This window comes from Eleginops maclovinus, chromosome 1 (genome assembly GCF_036324505.1).
Source record: "Eleginops maclovinus isolate JMC-PN-2008 ecotype Puerto Natales chromosome 1, JC_Emac_rtc_rv5, whole genome shotgun sequence".
Lineage (NCBI taxonomy): Eukaryota > Metazoa > Chordata > Actinopteri > Perciformes > Eleginopidae > Eleginops > Eleginops maclovinus.
In genome coordinates this window covers 25674737-25692845 of record NC_086349.1, presented here as the reverse complement: position 1 = coordinate 25692845, position 18109 = coordinate 25674737, and the positions used below count along the sequence as shown (strand labels likewise).

The following is an 18109-nucleotide window of genomic DNA, read 5'->3' as shown; positions in this document are numbered from 1 at the left end:
TCCCTTTAAGACAATTACAATTAAATGTAATTGTGTATTTTCAAGGAAAATAATATAATATTATTGTTTTTTGTACATATATACAAACAGTAGACCAATATTCTGTCCTTATGAATTGTAAAGTCTGCAACAACTTATCCCAAAAATAAGTCTTATTTGTTTTCGAGACATTTACAATGTAATTGTATTAGGTATTTTATATTACTAAATACATATATATTATTTATGTATTTGTAAATATATACAAACTGTAGTCAAATATTCTTTCCTGATATATTGTATAGTTTTATTGTTGTATATAATACAGCTTTTTGTCTAAAAAAGTATGTCTATCATTTGTTGGAATCTATAATCAGACTACCTTCAATTCCCATGCATGAAGGGAATTGTAGGTCTTTGCCAGGACTTCAACAACGCAAGCAAAGCGCCGTAGAACTACAACTACCAGAATACCGTTCACCTGACCAGTTTTGGTTCCAAACAATCATGGCGTCGCACGGGGAAGATGTTTCTGAGGACCAAACAGAGCGAAAACCCGCCGCGGTGTCTTTTGGATTTACTAAAACAGTTAGCAAATTCAAACCTTCTTCTGTGGAAGGAGTGATAAACAAAGAGGAGAAAGATTACTTGACGGGAATTGACAGGAAAGAATTGCAGAGGTAAGGCTCGGATGCTAATGCTAACATACCTGTTATTTTCATAGAAGGTTAGCATCAACGTTACGTTGGTTACGTTCTTTAAATGTTTACATTTGAGACATTATTAACATATGTGACATTAGTATACGGTATTTTGCCACCAGTGGTGTAAAGTAACTAAGTAGATTTACTCATATACTGTACTTGAATACAATTTGGAGGTACTTTTACTTGTTATCTCCATTTGATGTTATTTTGTACTTCTACCCATTACAATTCAGCGGCGACTATAGTACTTTTACCTCACTACATTTATTTAATACCTATAGTACTTTTACCTCACTACATTTATTTAATACCTATAGTACTTTTACCTCACTACATTTATTTAATACCTATAGTACTTTTGCAGACAAAGATTATTAATAACAAACAATATAATCAACCCTTAAATCAGACTTTAGTTCACCTGCAGTAAATCCAGCAGCTACCCTGCAGTATACAAAGCCATTCAAACTAGCTGCACCTTTACCAGCTCTGAGAACACTTTAATGATCAATCATTATAAAACATATCAGAGATATTATTCTGAAATGGACCAATCAGACAATGACTACTTTTACTGTCACTACTTTAAGTACATTTAGATGAGAGTACTTTCTACTTTCACTGGAGGAACATTTAGAATACTTTTACTGTGACAGAGTATTCCTACACTCTGGTACTTCTACTTTACTCAAGTACAAGACCTGAGTACTTCTACTTTACTCAAGTACAAGACCTGAGTACTTCTACTTTACTCAAGTACAAGACCTGAGTACTTCTACTTTTACTGTCGCTACTTTTAGATGAGAGTACTTTCTACTTGTAACATTCTAAATTCAGGACAAGTAAAAGTAGAAGTACTCAGATCTTGTACTTGAGTAAAAGTAGAAGTACTCAGATCTTGTACTTGAGTAAAGTAGAAGTACTCAGATCTTGTACTTGAGTAAAAGTAGAAGTACTCAGATATTGTACTTGGGTAAAAGTAGAAGTACTCAGGTCTTGTACTTCAGTAAAGTAGAAGTACTCAGATCTTGTTCTTGAGTAAAGTAGAAGTACTCAGATCTTGTACTTGAGTAAAAGTAGAAGTACCAGAGTGTAGGAATACTCTGTCATAGTAAAGTCCTGCATTCAAAATGTTCCTCCAGTGAAAGTAGAAAGTATTTTCATCTAAATGTACTTAAAGTAGTCATAATAATAATAAAGTCTGATTTAAGGGTTTATTATATTTCACATCTTTAATCCAAATCTGCCTAGCAACTAAAGGTATTAAATAAATTTAGTGTAGTACAAGTACACCATTTACCTCTGAATTGTAGTGGAGTAGAAGTACAAAGTAGCATAACATGGATATATTCAAGTAAAGTACAAGTATGTCAGTACAGTACTTGAGTTATATCCGTCCTCTGTTAGTTTAAAAGGTGTTTTGCCACAGTCACTAGCTAAGTATTGTCTTGCCTCCTGACTGTCCTGCAGTACCAAGCCATCAGAGAAGCCCAGAGAGCTGATCATCCCTCTGATCCAGAAGAACCGCTGGCACCGGCTGGACCGAGCGGCCCCCAGCGAGCCGAGCGCCGGGAGTGAAGGCAAAACACAGGAAGCTCCTCAGGATAATGACTCTGTGGAGTCCCAGGCTGTCAAAGAGCTCATTGAAGGTGGGTGCATTTAGAATAATGACAACAACAATACACTTATTTATACAAAGTTACAAAGTCCTTCACGTATATAGTGCAGAATAATGTCATTATAATGCCATATCCAGAACCAGGCAAAAAGCATGCTGTTATCTTGGTTCTCTTCATAATTCCTTTGTTGTTCTGCAGCTTATGTAAATGGTGTAAATGTAAAACCTAACTACCCACCAATACATCTCATCAAGAGCTTGTTAAACCTCTCCCACTTTGTTCCTGTAGACTCGAGGAGGCAGCTGGAGGAGTGGCAGAACGGCTCTCAGCCAGAGAACCTGAACCTCGCCATCCCCCTGTTGATGCAGAACAAAGTCCCTGACGGCTTCGAGGACGGAGACCACGTGAAGGTGGATCTGCGGCCTGAATCCGTAAGTGTGGAGAAAGCCTCTCAATCTGAAGCACAACAAAGCATGTCAGCTTGTTGTCATCAATGATGATAACATCAACAAAATGTTTCAGAGTCTGACATTTTCATCTCTATAATAAAACCCTCTAAATAAACATTTTAGCTTTCCATTTAAGGCTTTTGTGTTTGATGCCTTGCTCGAGGGTCGTTGTATAATTATTTGAGGAGGGAAGGGCTCTTAGCTAATTGTTAATTTCTGTAACTTCTATCAGATGAAAACATCCCTATAAAATCTGCTGGAGGGACACTTCAGTGATAAACTGAAAACTCCTGACGGTTCAGAAAAACCCGGTAGGCCGGCGACTCTGACTGGTTGAAATGTGAGTGTGTGAAAGTGCTGACGGTCAACGGAGAGAAACCTCCCTGTGAGACGCACCGCTGAGCGCCTGCGCACTGGCTGTCAGTACAGTGAGGCAGGGTGGCAGACAGGCGTCCACATTCTCCCCAGAGACATGCGGGCAGCCAATCGGAGGTCTCTCGCGCCTCGTCACTGTCACCCCCTCTCTGCTCCGTGTCACTGCAGAATAGCTGTCAGTCAGTCTGTGGCCCCGAGCTCATTTCAATGCAGGCCGATCAGTGAGAGTGTACCCCAGGCTTCCCTCAGAGGAGAGGAGCGGGGCCATCGCTCGGCTCTGATGAGGGGCCGCTGGGGCCCGGGCTGAGTCTGACAGCCTGGAGCCAAACGGCTGAGTAAGAGTGGCATCACAAAGTGCTTCTCTGTCACTGCACAACTCGAGGATTACATAAGCTCCGCATTTAGTACCAAACCACGTTTAAATGTGTCTGCATTTTTCTTGCTTTTTTAGCATTTCATGTTTGTGTCCTAATTTTTAGGAAGATAGAACTCTTAATTTAGATGTTGGGAAATGTTTTCACGCAGCTCATAAGAATGGTAAATACCTATCAATTCCCCCCCTCATTTTAAATCAAAAATGCAAATTTACTTTTGTTTTTAGTTGCTTTTTATTGCCTTTTTGATTGTGTGTCAATCTTGCAGGCTCTTATACATGAAGCCTTACTTCATAAAGGATATTGTGTTGCATTAATGTAGGAATGTTTTAATCCTTGTTGATCCTGCTGTTCTCTGTTCTCGGCTACCGGCCATGAGAAGAAAAATGCCTTGTAGTCATGTCCAAATCCTTGCTTTATTTCCCTAAACTGTACATTTTATTGAAAAAAGGTTTTGTATCAAAGTTAACACTGTTATCCCTCTCTGTGTCGCTCAGTCGACAGAGGCGGACTATGAGTGCGTTCCTGTGGCGGCGTATGGAATCGCTATGCTGAAAGGGATGGGCTGGAACAAAGAGGAAGGCATCGGACGCACCTTCAAACAGTAAGTCACAAACAGACCAGTGCTGTACTCCTTCCTCTACTTATTTACCTTCATATTTGCACCTCTGTGCTGTTCGAATCCATGCTTAAAGAATTGATCAGTAAAGCAACATGAAAGTAACTGGCAGCCATTCTGGAAGTGGATTAATTGCTTCTTTTTTTTTTCAATTAAGCAATTATACGACATTTCTCCGCTTCTCAACTGTGAGTTTTCCGCACTTTGCTGAGTTTTATTTCTCTGCAAACCAATTATCTTTCTGTTTTTGACGCTTATCAATATTTAAAGACGTCGCCATGCGCTCTCAGACTACGTGATGGGCATTTTCAATATTCTTTCATTTACTAAAAATGCCTAATGTACCAATCAGTAACTCGAAAATGAAATCTACTGGCTAATCTATATAAAAGTGATCATTGGTTCTGCCCAATATTGAATATCGATTAAATTAAGGTTGGAATTTGTTGATTCATGAAGAAGTGTAAGTGTTTTTTTCATTCAGATCTGGACAATAACTGTACCTCCACTTTGAATATTGTTTCTACTAGTAAAGTCTGAGTGTTCTGGCAGATTTACCTGCAGTAATGATACAGACAGCACCTGTAGAAAAGCCCTAATATCAGTCAAATATTTTCACAAAGGAGAAGAAATAAACAGGATCACATTTACATCAGTATGGAAGAGCTAGTAGTCTTTGAATGCTTACACAAACAGCCTCTCTTACATCCTGCCCATGTCTCTGTTTATTGATCCACTCTGTTGCTTCTGTCTGCTCAGGCATGTGAAGCCGATCGAGAGCCAGCTCCGCCCCAAAGGTCTGGGTCTGGGCGCCGATCGTGCAGCCGTAAAGGACCTGGAGCCCACCCGACACAAGCGCCCCCCCAAGCCCGGCGATGAGCCTGAGAAGGCGGAGGAGCTGGTGATGGGGCCCGGAGGCTACGTGCTGGTGCAGTCAGGGGCCCACAAAGAACTCTACGGCAAGGTACGGCTCACCTGAAGCATCCGTATCACCTGCTGACAGGCAGTTAGAGACTCCCTGCTTTGTGTTTCCTCTGAATACGTTGGTTTCTGCTGCAGATTGAAGGCGTGGACGCCGACAACGCTCGGGTGGTGGTGAAGCTGTCTATCGGCGGCAGGTCTGCCACAATCAGCCAGTACGCTATGAAGCTGGTGGGACGGCAAGAATACGAGAAAAACTGCAAAGACATCAGTGAGTCTCTCGTTTGGGTTGCTTTTTCAACATTTTATTCGCCCACTTTTCATTCAACCCACTATTTATCAAACCGAAATGATCCGACATAATCTTCATGTTGTTGGTAGCTATTGTTAATATCATATAGATGATCTAAATATGAAAACTGTCGTACTGAAGTTTCCCCCTAAAGGAACACATCTGAAGCGGTCTGCTGTTTTGGAGCTGTATTTATTTGGTTATAGAAAGAAGGTCAAACTGATTAATTGTATACATTTTTATAACTGATTTTTGAAGCAGAGATGCCCGTAGCTTTACTGGTTGCTTCTTCTCTAATGTGAGTATTTGGGAGTACTTCTATGTTGGTAAATTGTATATTCCTTAATAAGACAAAACAAAACGTTTCTTTGGAAAACTATGATGAGAATTGTATACATTGTTTAGAACAATAGCCAAGGAAATACCTGCCGGATTGATCTCAAATGAACCAGATTGTTAAAGACTGAGCTAAACCGGTTTATCCTCCAGTCTGGTGACAGTTCAGCCTTCATGTGTTGGGTTAAACACAAACCCTCTGTGCAGTGTACATTTTATCTGACCAGGTTTCCCTTGCTCTCCAGGTCGCCTCAGCAGAGCCCACAAAGAGAAGGAGAAGGAGAAAGAGCGAGAGAAGGAGCAGCAGAGACGGGAGGAGAGAGAGAGCCGGAGTAAGAGCGACAAGAATTCAGAGAGAGACGAGAGGAAGAGGAAACAAAGAGAATCCAGCAAAGACAGGTACACGTTTTACCACGCTGCAATGTTTCCATTTATCGGTTAATAAAGCTTTTTGTTGGTAACCATATTTCTGCTGTTCTCTCCTGTAGAGACAGGCCTCCGGTGAAAGAGGCGAGGCGACCCCCGCCACCCCCTTCCTGGCTGCAGAGAGATTTGAAAGTTCGCTTTATAGACAAATCCTTCAAAGGAGGCAAATACTACAACTCAAAGGTACTGAAACGCTGCCTGAGCATCTTTTACTCGTACACCTATGGAGGTTTATTTAACTCATCCAGGTTTTCACCCAGTTACTTTTATGTATATTTTCTCAGTGAATTATGTATGTTTGTGTCTGATCGTCTTTGATTCACATACATTTTCTGACAAATAAACAGTAAATAACATGCCATTAAAAAGTAAGGTGCTGTCCAGTTGCACTTGAATGCAACCACCATGTTTCACATCCAGGGGTCTTTCCTGACGTGTGCAGTCTTGCACTATAGAATGAGTTGCAGAGTTATGACGTGGTGTTTCTGTCCTAGTTATAAAGGTCTTGTTTTCTTTATAGATGCGTATAGAGGACGTCCTGTCACCCAACACCTGTGTGTGTCGAACTGAGGAGGGACGCCTGTTAGACGGTGAGTCGTCTGTAATACTTTTACTATAGGCTCCATTCAGAACGGAAAAGTGTCTGAAATGCTAACCCAACCAACACTCAAGCAGTGGAAACATGTGGAAGCTTTTTTTGCTGCACAGTGGCCAATATCTAATATCGATCACGTTTTATAAAAATAAGGTGAAGCATCCTAACAACAAACTTCTGATCTGAGCATTAACTCTGAGTAAAAGCAATGAGGCTTGCTGTGCATGATCGGGTTTTCCTTTATGCTTTGGTTAATAGTTAAGAGGTAACCCATTCACCATTGTTAAAGGAGTTGTTATACAAAAATATTTGAATAAACGGCTGTTTCTGTAAAAGGTTGGGCATTTTTTTAACCCAAATGTATCTGTTAAATATCCAAATTAGTAAAAAAGAAGTTAAGAAGTGTTCCTTATTGTCTCCAATTGTGCTCATAACATCTTAATAGTGAGTGAAGAGGTAACCTGCTGAAATAAAAGTGTGAATAACCTGTGTTCTTCTCTCGGTTGCAGATGTGAAGCAGAGCATGCTGGAAACCATCATTCCCAAACACGAGTCTGAGTCTATAATGGTTGTACTGGGCGAGCACAGAGGACAGGTGAGCATCCTCTCTCTCTCTCTCTCTCTCTCTCGTGTGTGTGTGTGTGTGTGTGTGGTTTGTAATCAGTGTGTTTGTTCAGGTGGGCCGTATCCTCCAGCGGGACAAGAACAAGTGTAGAGCGATGGTGCAACTCGACCGACACGAGGAGAAGCTGTTCACGCTGGATTATGACATCATCTGTCACTACGTGGGAGAAACGGACCACTGACTCAAATACCGCCCCCCCCCCCCCTTCATCCTCACACCTCTAATGATGTTTCTTGTGAAAAAAAATCGTCAATTTTAAAGCAATTTTGTAATAAAACAGTGTCAAGAACTTTATTTGTACAGATGTTATTACAAGATGTATCACCCCGCCAAAATAAAAGTCACAGTAATGTTTAGATTTATTAGCAAATGAAGGGGCACTGTCAATCAAAAGTCATACAAAAAAACATATTTACAACTGCTCTAACACGCGTGTCGCTTCAGAATGAAAGGAAAACTTGAGAGATGTCAGTCTGTTACGGCGAAACTGTACACAGTAGATCGGTTAGCTGTTTCTCTGGTCACTCTTTGGGGATCTGGTTAGCGGCGTTAGCTCGGAGCACGGCGCCTGGACTCGGGTACGGCCGCTGCTGGAACAGAGGCCCCGCCGCCGTGGTGTCGGCCCCCGTCTTCGCTTCATTACGCTTCGGCAGGCCAGTAGACCACGTGCCCCTGTAGGGATAAGTATTGGTTGTATTATATAGTTTTATTTGTATACCTTAAAGGGGTACTTCAAATGGGTTGAAGTAGAGTAGTGCGAGGTACTTGTATAGCAAGGGAACTGGAATCAGACTGCTTTATTTGGGGAAATGTACCTATATTAGATTTAATTGTACAAACACATTGGTACCAGTAGGAAGCTAACAGTGTATTGATGTAAAAACCTAAAAAGAAATCACTATCCACTAAAGTGTATATACAATATTTCCAATGCCAGTATGAATGTCCTCTTCAAAACCAGCAGACTCCATTGATTAAAAACCTACGTTTTACAGTGGAAAACTCAGGAGCTGCTGGTCCACCGCTGCCTCTAATGGTTAGTTAATCTGTGTTGGTGTGTGACCTTTATTCAGACACAGAAACTAACCAACCAATCGAGACAGCGATGGCGGTTTCTGAAAGGAGTCTAGTATCTTTAATTCAATTCCCTTCCGAAAAGGCTGTCAGAGCTAGGTGAAGCCGTAAAAACGCTCGAAATATAGTGTCCACTTCAGCAGTACGCTGTTAGCTTCCTGCAGGTCCTTCTGTCTGTTTCTGCAAACTGCATCTACTGTAGGTAGTAGAGTTAGTATGCAGAAGTACCTCATACGACCAGACTTCATCTTACCCCTTTTAAAATGGGGGACACTTGTTGTTAGACTCTGGAGAAGCTTGTTCAAAATAATCCAGTTTGGCCCTGGAGACTGTTTATTTATTTATAACCTGTGTTACAGGGAGGTAGCGTATGAATCAAGGCTGACGTTCACCACGCAGGAAGGGTTTAATGGAAGGATGCATTGTGGGAATAGTAGATTTTCAAGCCTGAAAGTCACAAAACTTCCTCCTGTAATGCTTTTATTGTGTGCCATCTGTCTCTACCAATTACATGGCAGTGGAATAGTAATTTCCTGGAGTGCTCTTTGGAGAAACAGGAGCTTGTTGTTAAAACTGTACCTCGGGGCGTCAGAGTAAGCACTCGGATCCATGGGGTCCATCTCATCCTCTTTCCTCCCTGAAAGGAGAGTGAATATGTCAGATCCATGCATGTTTAAAGCCTCCCTTTGAAAATGTTTGTGTTTATTATTAAGATGTTACCTCTTTTGTTCTTGCTGTACGGAGCTATCTCCTCCCTCCTGGGCTTCCTCCGGTCTCTGTCCCTCACCTCCTCCCTCTCTCGGTCTCTCTCCCGTTCCCTCTCCCGCTCCTTCTCTCTCTCCCGCTCTCTCTCGATCTTCTCGAACGGCCTCTCCGCTCTCTCCTCCACGACCTCGACTGAACCACAACAACACAATAAAGACAAACAGAAAATAAACGAAATCAATGTTCTGTATGACTCTGAAATGGGCCATTAAGCATAAGGAGTACTTTTTCTTTTGGTACTTAAAGTATATTTTGAAGCAGATACTTTGGTACTTTTACTTAAGAGCTTGAATGCATGTAAGAAAGTACTTTTCAAATGAAGTATTGCTACTTTTACTACTTAAAGTTGTGGAATAAGTACTAATATTAACCTATCACCTTCGGCTGAACCACAACAAAAGAATAAGGCAAACGTCAGGAAATAAACCACAAACAAAATGCACTCTGGGAGTATTATCGTCATTATAATGGTATTAGCTTATACAAAATATAAATCCCTTCAAATATATATATCAAATATACTTCCACATATATTTATAGGTGAAGAGATCCAGCAGCAGTATAAAAAGTTACTCAAATCAGCTCCATCATCCTATAAGTAACCCAGTAAATCAATGTAGTGTAGGACTTTGAAATGTACTTTTACTTTTGGTACTTTAAGTACATTTTGAATCATATACTTTTGTACTTTTACTAAACAGTTTGAATGCAGGACTTCTACGTTTAAGAAAGTGCTTTTTAAATGAAGTAATGCTACTTTTAATACTTACAACCAGTGGTGGAATAAGTACTAATATTAACCTAAAACCACACTTAACAAAAAGTATGTAGTAAACAAAACTCACTCAAAGGATGAAAAGGAAATGATTGATTGTGCTGCAAAATCTTTCAGTGTTTGGTTATTTTCTATAGTTTGGAGGTTTTTTAAATGCTGTACCTCTGATTTTCTTGGCAGGTTTTGTCACCACTGTACTCGGGTCATTTGGGGACAGCCAGGCCACCAGATCTGTCTCCGCGTTCCAGTAATAAGGAAGACCACTGCGGGTTAAAGGAAGAAAAAAAGAGTATTAAACAATTAACTGTTACAGACAATTTCTTCTCTTTTATGAGATGTATTTGTTTTGTAAATGGCCCCTGATTTAAATAACTGTGATAAACTAGATTTAATACGCTATGTCAGCTCGACTGAAGTAGACGTTCCTGTGTGTTAAAAATACTGTAAACCTTCTCTGTTTGAAACATCTTCGAGCAAAATAACAAAGACCTTTAACCCTCTAGAAAACAATGAAACAATACCAGACTTAAAATGTATTTAAGTCTAAATAATGCCTGTCAACACAGTACAAACATCCTGTAGAAATCATTCAAAACGTACCAGGCAGGGTCGAACACTTTATACCAGTTTGGCGGCAGATTCTCCACTCTGGTGGATTCATAATCTACGTTGTTGTCGTCGTAGTCTTCAGCAATAATCTCCTCATCGCCCTCTGGAGGAAACGGAGAAGCAAGCTGTTACATGACACGTGAAACATAAATTAAAGGTATGAATGCTCCCAGAGGGTTTCTAATAAAATGCTTCACCTTGATCTGACGGTTTGACGATCCCTCTCTTGGCCAAGCGGGCCAGCAGCGCTGCAGGAAGAGGCATCTGCAGCAGAGAGGAGGAGGAGGATGAGGAGGATGCATCGTACCAAAATACCCAAAATAATGAAACCAACAGAGCTTCATTTTTATTTGTATTTAATTATTTGTGTTTGATTGACTACTGTCCTTCTCTCATATGTGTCTTGTTCCCTGTAGCAGATTAACCCTCTTTTTTATGCATGTGACGTGTTTTTTTTCATGGGTGCAGACTGGAAGCCCAATCCAAATGTCCTACAGCTTTACCCAACAGAGTGAATCTTAAATCTGATGTAAATTAAATTATATTTCTGTGTTGGTATTCGGCTTTTGACTGTGTATTTGGAAGGAAAACTGGCAATTTGATGAAAATATATCAGGGATTTTAGACGATAATTAAGAAAATAATTGCCAGATTTTTTTAGACAGGACACTACACTTCCTAGGGTCCCTCAGTAATACACCAAAGTGTGTGCAGTCGATCTGATAAGGACAGACAGATTCCTGTGCACATACTGCATGCCACTTGGGTCATACCAGTGACAAAGGTCTGCAGACGCCACTGGTTGTATTGGTCTATCTGTATCAGAGAGCAAGAAGGCTGAACAGAAACACAGCAATGTCCTGGTTCTGGTTCTGCTACTTGCTTTTGTATCTCTGAGCCCCCCACTGACATGTTAGCTTGTGTTGCTTCTACATGATTTGGTCAGAATCTTATTTATAAATTAAGGATGCAATATCCATTTAAAAGTAAATTGTTTTCCATATTAAAACCTGTACCGCCCGCTTGGTGAGTCCAGAGGCAGAAACTGGGTGATTAAACCAAAACACACCTGTTTTCTCCCCCTAGAAATACTCCGTCTCTAAATGCGTACACTTCTACAGAGAATTAAAGCAATAAATAAATCAAATATTACCTTTTTTTCGTATAAAATCGCCTCTGTGATCTCGAGGAGACTTCCCACAACAGCACACGGCGCGCGCAGTGATGACGTATCACAGTTGTTTCCCTGACGACAACAAAGATGGAGGAGTATGCTCGAGAACCCTGGTGAGATTAGTTTTATTTTATTAAAAACATGTCATTTTCGATGTTTATTTGACCGTTTTAACCTCGGATGTAGTTTGTCTGTCTGTATTCGTGTCGTAGGTGTTGTTAGAGGCTCTCTGTGTGTTAGCCTGTTAGCTTAGTGAAGGCTAAAGGGTATATAAATAGATAAAGCTGTGGTCAGTTAGACAGACAAACTGAAGCTACATAGACATTGAATGTGTTTTAGTTATCAAACACAGGAATAAACACTCAATTTAAGTTCATATATATTCAGTGGTGAATAGTTACAAAGTAGATTTACTCAAGTACTGTACTTAAATACAATTTTGAGATACTTTATTGATCCAAAAAGGCACTGCACATAATAAGAAATAAACAAGAGTAGAAATGGACAATTCTTCCATACAAGCAACTCAAAATAGAAGATAAAACAGACCTAAAAGAGTGAAAATATTAAAGTTGACCGTGGGAAAACATATGTTAACTATCTGACAAATAAAACACTATTGACGGGCTAAGTTACAGCTCACACAATATAACAGTGGGATATTATTTACATTTAGTGCTCAAGAATGGCATATTAAATCTCATATAAATCTAATATGTACAGTGTGAGTTGTGAAATGTAAAATCAAATAACAATGACACACTCCAAGTATAAAAAGGGAAGTAACAGCATTGTAAAAAATACGTTAATCAAGTAGAAAGCAACGAAGACGCTGCAGGATGACGGTAGTAACTACTGTAATTACTAGTATATATGTATATATTGCACATTGTTATTACGTTTAAGATTATACTTCTTTTAACTCATTTATATGTTGTAAGCTAGTTCATTTTACAACAATATATAATATTTTACAAGATCATAATGTGTTCTGTAGCTTTGTCGCTGTCCTCTGAGAACCATCTATCACAATTTTTCAAGAGTTTGTTAAGAGAAAAAGCTCCGCATTCAGCTTTACAACAATCCATTTTCCCTGCGGATCCAATTACATACTTTATTTTGTCTTACATTGTCTCCTTTCTCTTCTTAATGCAGTCCCTGGAGGGTAGTGGATGACTGTGGAGGGGCTTTTACTATGGTGGCAATCGGAGGAGGGGTGTTCCAGGCGATCAAGGGCTTTCGTAATGCCCCTGCTGTGAGTATACCACAAAATAATGATGACTTTTTTAAAGGCATTGGTAAACAGAGCTTTAATATTTCAGGGTGTCGGACACAGACTGAGAGGAAGTGCCAACGCAGTGAGAATCAGAGCTCCGCAGATTGGAGGTGAGGATGTCATTTGTATGAATATCTTCTTTAACTTTAGTCCTTTGAGTCCTAATAAACTTGAGGCACACATCTTTGCATTAAAGAGTATCATAGCTTTAATAAAAGGTTTAAGTCTATTGTAATGTGTTAAAACAATCCAGCGAAAACCTCATGATCAGCTGCACACCTTACAAAAGGAGCACAAAACCCAGACAAACACAGAAAAGAGGTCACATTAGAAATGTGTGTGCGTGTGTATTAAATGAAGGCCTGTAAAGGGGTTGGTTATATTGGGTTGCTAGAGGCCATGTTTTATATCATTGTTGTATCATAAAGGTGTTTTTTGGGTGTTTTGCAGGTAGCTTTGCTGTATGGGGGGGTCTCTTCTCCACCATCGACTGTGGTTTGGTTCGTCTGAGGGGTAAAGAAGATCCGTGGAACTCAATAACCAGCGGCGCGCTGACCGGAGCCATCCTGGCCGCACGCAGTAAGAGGGAGTTCAGAAAAAGCTAAATGAACTGACTCACCTCAGCAGCATACCTCATGTGTTTGTACATGTTTGTCTCCAGGTGGGCCGTTAACCATGGTGGGCTCTGCCATGATGGGGGGGATTCTGCTCGCCCTCATTGAAGGATTCGGGATCCTCCTCACCAGATATACAGCGCAGCAGTTTAGGAACCGTGAGTGGAGCTGATTTGAGTTTTGCAAATCATTCAAGTGGTTATAGTGTGCAGCAGGGAGGAAGTATTTCTGTTTCCAATCCAGGAAATGATCATAACCCTGGGTTTCCTCAACAAAGTGAAAGTCGATAGCTTTTTCAGCAACACAATCCTCCCGAATTATTTTCTAAATCGTAACTTCAATTGACTGAAGAAAAAATACAATTTTAGGGAATAAACCGACATGTAAGAGCTTCAAAATTCATGATTTGGGGTGGGAAGTTCTATAAAATCAGCTGTAAGCTACCTATTTTGCACCTATAAGCAGAGAGACAAAGATGTTTCCTAGCTGCTGAACATTGTAAAACAATTTTCTGCTAAAGAGTCTGATATTTGTCTCAGGTGTAGAGGTACAAGAACTGTGAAATTTTGACTTACATTCGCCAAGTGCACCAAATTGTGACTCAAATGTAATGCTAACGAATGCTAATGTTGCTCTGTACCTGGTTGTATACGAGTTCAGCATATTATCTTAAAAAGTGAGTCATTTATTGATGTTATTGCTGCCCCAATCTGTTTAAATGAACAACAGGAAAGTCTTCCAGTCCCTCAAAGTGCCGATGCAATGTAATTAGAGTCCAGAACACAAATCTTCTCACTGCAGTCAGACGAATAACCCACTTATGCAAAGTGGAAACCAGTAGAGAATGACCGCAGTTTGTCACTCTGTCAGCCAAGTCCTTTCTGTATTCAGAGAAAGGCCTCTTTAAACCGACAGAGATTATTGAGTTCTGAGTTCCTTGGAATATCTGGACAGAGTCAGAAACCCTTTATTTGTCCCGCAGCAGAGACATTTACAGTGTTTAGGTACATTACAGATAAAAGGCAAATGAAAATAGAGTAGACTTGCATTTAAAAGTGTATGCATACGTTATTAAAAAATACAAACAAATAAGCAAAAACAATAAAAACAAGTTCCAGTCTTTTAAAACGTAAGTGCAAATATAAAAGCCTAAATGTATGCCTTCAAAATAAAAGCGTATAAACGACTTTAACTAAATGAAATAATAACACTACATAATAATACACTTGAACAGTAAAAAAAACACCATGAAAAGGAACTATTAAATAATATAAAGGAGTATAACGTTACCAAATAGTATTTTTTTAAATGAATAATGTTTGAATTGAGTATTATGATGGTAAATGTAAATAGATGTGGCTATAGTCGCCTGTATTCACTTAAAATGAGGTTTTGGTGTCCAGAAATGAGATAAAACGAGTAAAAATGGACAATTTTTAGCCCTTTAAGTTTAATTCACTTCTTTTGCATGATGTTCTTTTCATGTGATGCTTGTCTTTTGTCTGCAAAACTAATAATTAGTGTTGTACGTGGTTTAAAACAATCTCAGAAAGTCCAATAATACATGAACGATATTATTATTTACTCCTTCTACAGCTCTTCCCTTTGCAGAGGACCCGAGTCAGTTACCTCCGAAGGACTGAGGACAGTGGGTGGGGGGGCAGAGTCAGTAGAGAGACAGAGCACCTGTAAACACAGTGAGTCAGACCAGAAGTTTGTGGGGGGGGGGCACTGCTCTCTACTGTGGGGACAAGTAGTTGCACAATATACATATACCTCAGGGAGTTAACTGTGAGTTTATGTATTTATTATTTCATTTATGTGACATGTTTGCACCTCCAGCATCTCTCCGTCTGTATTACTCATCTGTTCACGTTGTTCTTTTTGGGTTAAATGTGCAAATCTGTGTTTTAAATTGACCAGCGTCTGTGTGTAAACCCTTGTGATTCTCCTTTTAAAAAGCTGCAACGATTCCCTAAGAGGACAAAAAAAACGGGTGTAAAGTTACTTACTTTATTTTCCACTTTCACTTTACCCAAAAATCACAAAACATGAATAACATTCTGTATCTTAAATGATAGTTTCTTATAATTCTTTGCCAGACTCTTGGTTATGTCGATGATTAGCAACGACATTGATTTAAGGGCATCCAACACCGCCATGCTCCATGATGCAGCAGCAATGCCTCAAGTGGAAACTAAGAAATAAAATACATTTTCCCCACAGAACGTATTTTTTAAACACCAAAAATGCTAGTAATGCACAAAGGTCAATGGAGTCGTTTTATATTTTGGGAAACACGCTTGTATGCTTCAAAGCTACGAGTCCGAAGAGAAGATCAACGGCTCAAAAGTAAGACAGTTATATTACCAGCACCTCATAATAAAGCTATCAGCTTGTTATATGCTGTTTGTTTTGTACTCAAGGTGTAAAGACTCATCAGTCATTTGCATTTATTTTCTAACACTACTCAAGAAAGCAAATAAGCATATCAGAGCTGCAACGAAGAGCCAACCGTCTGTAGAGGGATAGACGTCTAAAGGATTGAACGTGGACTTTGAGAGACTGGGTTGAATATTTTGGGACGTTTTATAAACCAAACGACTAATTGAGAAACTGTTCTGCAGAATGTTCAAGAATAAAAACGACGTTACAGCTCTAAAGCGAATTACCCCAAACCTGAATCTATTCCTTGTAGCTACCAATGATTTTATACTTGAATCACAGAGTAAAATATTGAGAAAATGAGATGAAATGAGATGTCAGTCAGGTTTTATTATGGAGAGTAGTCTTACCTTTTGAATTATGTGTCAGCTGTGAATGTTTTTGAATGAACATGTCTCTAGTTTCTAATGTCAATCTTAGTTTTGCCGTTTCTCCTCAGCAAGGTCTTGCTTCTTCTGGTAGCTTTTGTCCTTTAATGTTATGTATTATGAGGAAGAGCACAAATATTGATGAGTTTTGGGAAGAAATGATGGCTTAAACCTCTTATATTTGCACCTTTCGTCACCTCTATTGCTCGGTTAAACAGCAAAGCACTTTAAAACTCACCTGTGTTTTCTTAAAGCATCAGTCCCAGTAGAGATGGTGCACAATGATCCTGTGTTTTACAGTCAAACTAAATAATGTCTATTTAATGTAATATAATGTAATATATTTATCTTATCAAGAGCTGATATAAAAGACACAATAAAGGCATCAAATGTTCTAAAGACTTGGCATGGTGTCTTTATTTTCAATGTTATAGAGATAATTATAATACTCATTATTGTGAGATGTGTCTGTGAGAGACTCTGGGTTTATTGTTTTATTAAGCATTTTTCAAACTATTTTTAAACACCCTTAAATTGCTTTGATATTTTTGTATTCACATGTTTAAAATATTTATTTGGATTTCTATTATTTATTTTATTTTATTCTTAACATTTTCGATATTTTTATTTGTTAGCTGTCTTTTTTCATGATTGTACTTAAGATTTTATTTTTTTAAAGAATATATTTATCTCTCAAATGATTTCTTACTTTTTTTCTATTTTGTAAATGAGGTTTTTTATTCATGGTTTGTATTTGTGTTTCTTCGTGCCAAGGATTCTATGTTAAATTTGTCTATTTATTTATTTGGAGAGGAGTACCCTTCCTGCATATCCGAGTTAAAACTGAAGTAAATGTACATGGCTCTATCTTGATGTAGCCTACAGTAAAGCAGAGGGTTCAGAATAAGCGGTGTTCGTCACTGTAATCACAGCGCGTGTATCTCCTGTGAGACAGCGCCCTCTGTGGTCATCAGCTGGTACTGCACCTGCGTCTCTGAAACGTTGCTTATTCCCAGTAAATCATCGTTATTTATTAAATATCCTGGCACTACTTCTTAATATCATGTTATTGTATTTATATTTAAGTTTTTCCCCACATTTGCACACCTCCTCCACCATGCAGGGTTCCTCCACCTTCCTCTGCACAGATCCTCATCCCGTTAACCGGCTCAGCTCCTCTAATCCTCCCGGCTGACCACCGAGGATCTGGGGATGCGTTTGTTTCAGCTTCCCTTCACCGTTATGTGCCTGCGTGGATATAAAAAAAAAGCAATCGCAGTTTTTATTAATACGCGTTGTCAATTAAATCAGCTTTGATTGGATTTGTGTGCAGAGCTGAGGAGCAGCATGGCCTGCAGCCTGAGATGACAGGCGGCAGATGGTGCTTCTTTTTTTTAAACTTTCACGCGGAAAAAGTTCTGTTTTGGGGGTTAAAGTGAATATCTGTGATCCATAACGCATCGCAGATCCCCTGAGGAGTTGATGGTGGGTTTCCTGAGGTGATATCGTGGTTAAACTGCGGACATGGACGCGAAGAAAGGTAGGCTCACAAAATCATACATGCGCATTATACGGTGAAACTCATGCACAATATAAAACACATTGCCATCAGTTCTGGAGTATACTGCTGGAGTAAGATCAATCCTCCTGCTGATAACAGAAGATGCAGATATGTAAGAACTGTCAGGTTGC

The 18109-nt window shown here is 39.5% G+C and overlaps 3 protein-coding genes across 3 annotated transcripts; 2 read left to right on the top strand and 1 right to left on the bottom strand.

Annotated features, from left to right (window-relative positions):
- Nucleotides 1-444: 444 nt before the first annotated feature.
- On the top strand, nucleotides 445-7606 carry gpkow (G patch domain and KOW motifs). The gene is made up of 11 exons (XM_063893294.1): nucleotides 445-659; nucleotides 2157-2335; nucleotides 2594-2736; nucleotides 4001-4107; nucleotides 4882-5086; nucleotides 5182-5314; nucleotides 5917-6070; nucleotides 6160-6280; nucleotides 6618-6687; nucleotides 7202-7287; nucleotides 7370-7606. The coding sequence occupies exons 1-11, from the start codon at nucleotides 487-489 to the stop codon at nucleotides 7496-7498; spliced, it is 1500 nt and encodes a 499-aa protein (XP_063749364.1). The 5' UTR covers nucleotides 445-486; the 3' UTR covers nucleotides 7499-7606.
- Nucleotides 7582-11795, bottom strand: pqbp1 (polyglutamine binding protein 1). Its single transcript, XM_063893351.1, has 7 exons — nucleotides 11694-11795; nucleotides 10738-10804; nucleotides 10532-10643; nucleotides 10094-10194; nucleotides 9112-9288; nucleotides 8971-9028; nucleotides 7582-7989 (listed from the first exon to the last, which is right to left on the bottom strand). The coding sequence occupies exons 2-7, from the start codon at nucleotides 10802-10804 to the stop codon at nucleotides 7839-7841; spliced, it is 666 nt and encodes a 221-aa protein (XP_063749421.1). The 5' UTR covers nucleotides 11694-11795; the 3' UTR covers nucleotides 7582-7838.
- On the top strand, nucleotides 10242-16793 carry LOC134870869 (mitochondrial import inner membrane translocase subunit Tim17-B-like). Its single transcript, XM_063893365.1, is given in 6 exon segments — nucleotides 10242-11827; nucleotides 12870-12998; nucleotides 13000-13100; nucleotides 13441-13569; nucleotides 13652-13762; nucleotides 15201-16793. Coding segments are annotated over 6 exon segments (543 nt in total). The 5' UTR covers nucleotides 10242-11801; the 3' UTR covers nucleotides 15248-16793.
- The last annotated feature ends 1316 nt before the right edge of the window (nucleotides 16794-18109 follow it).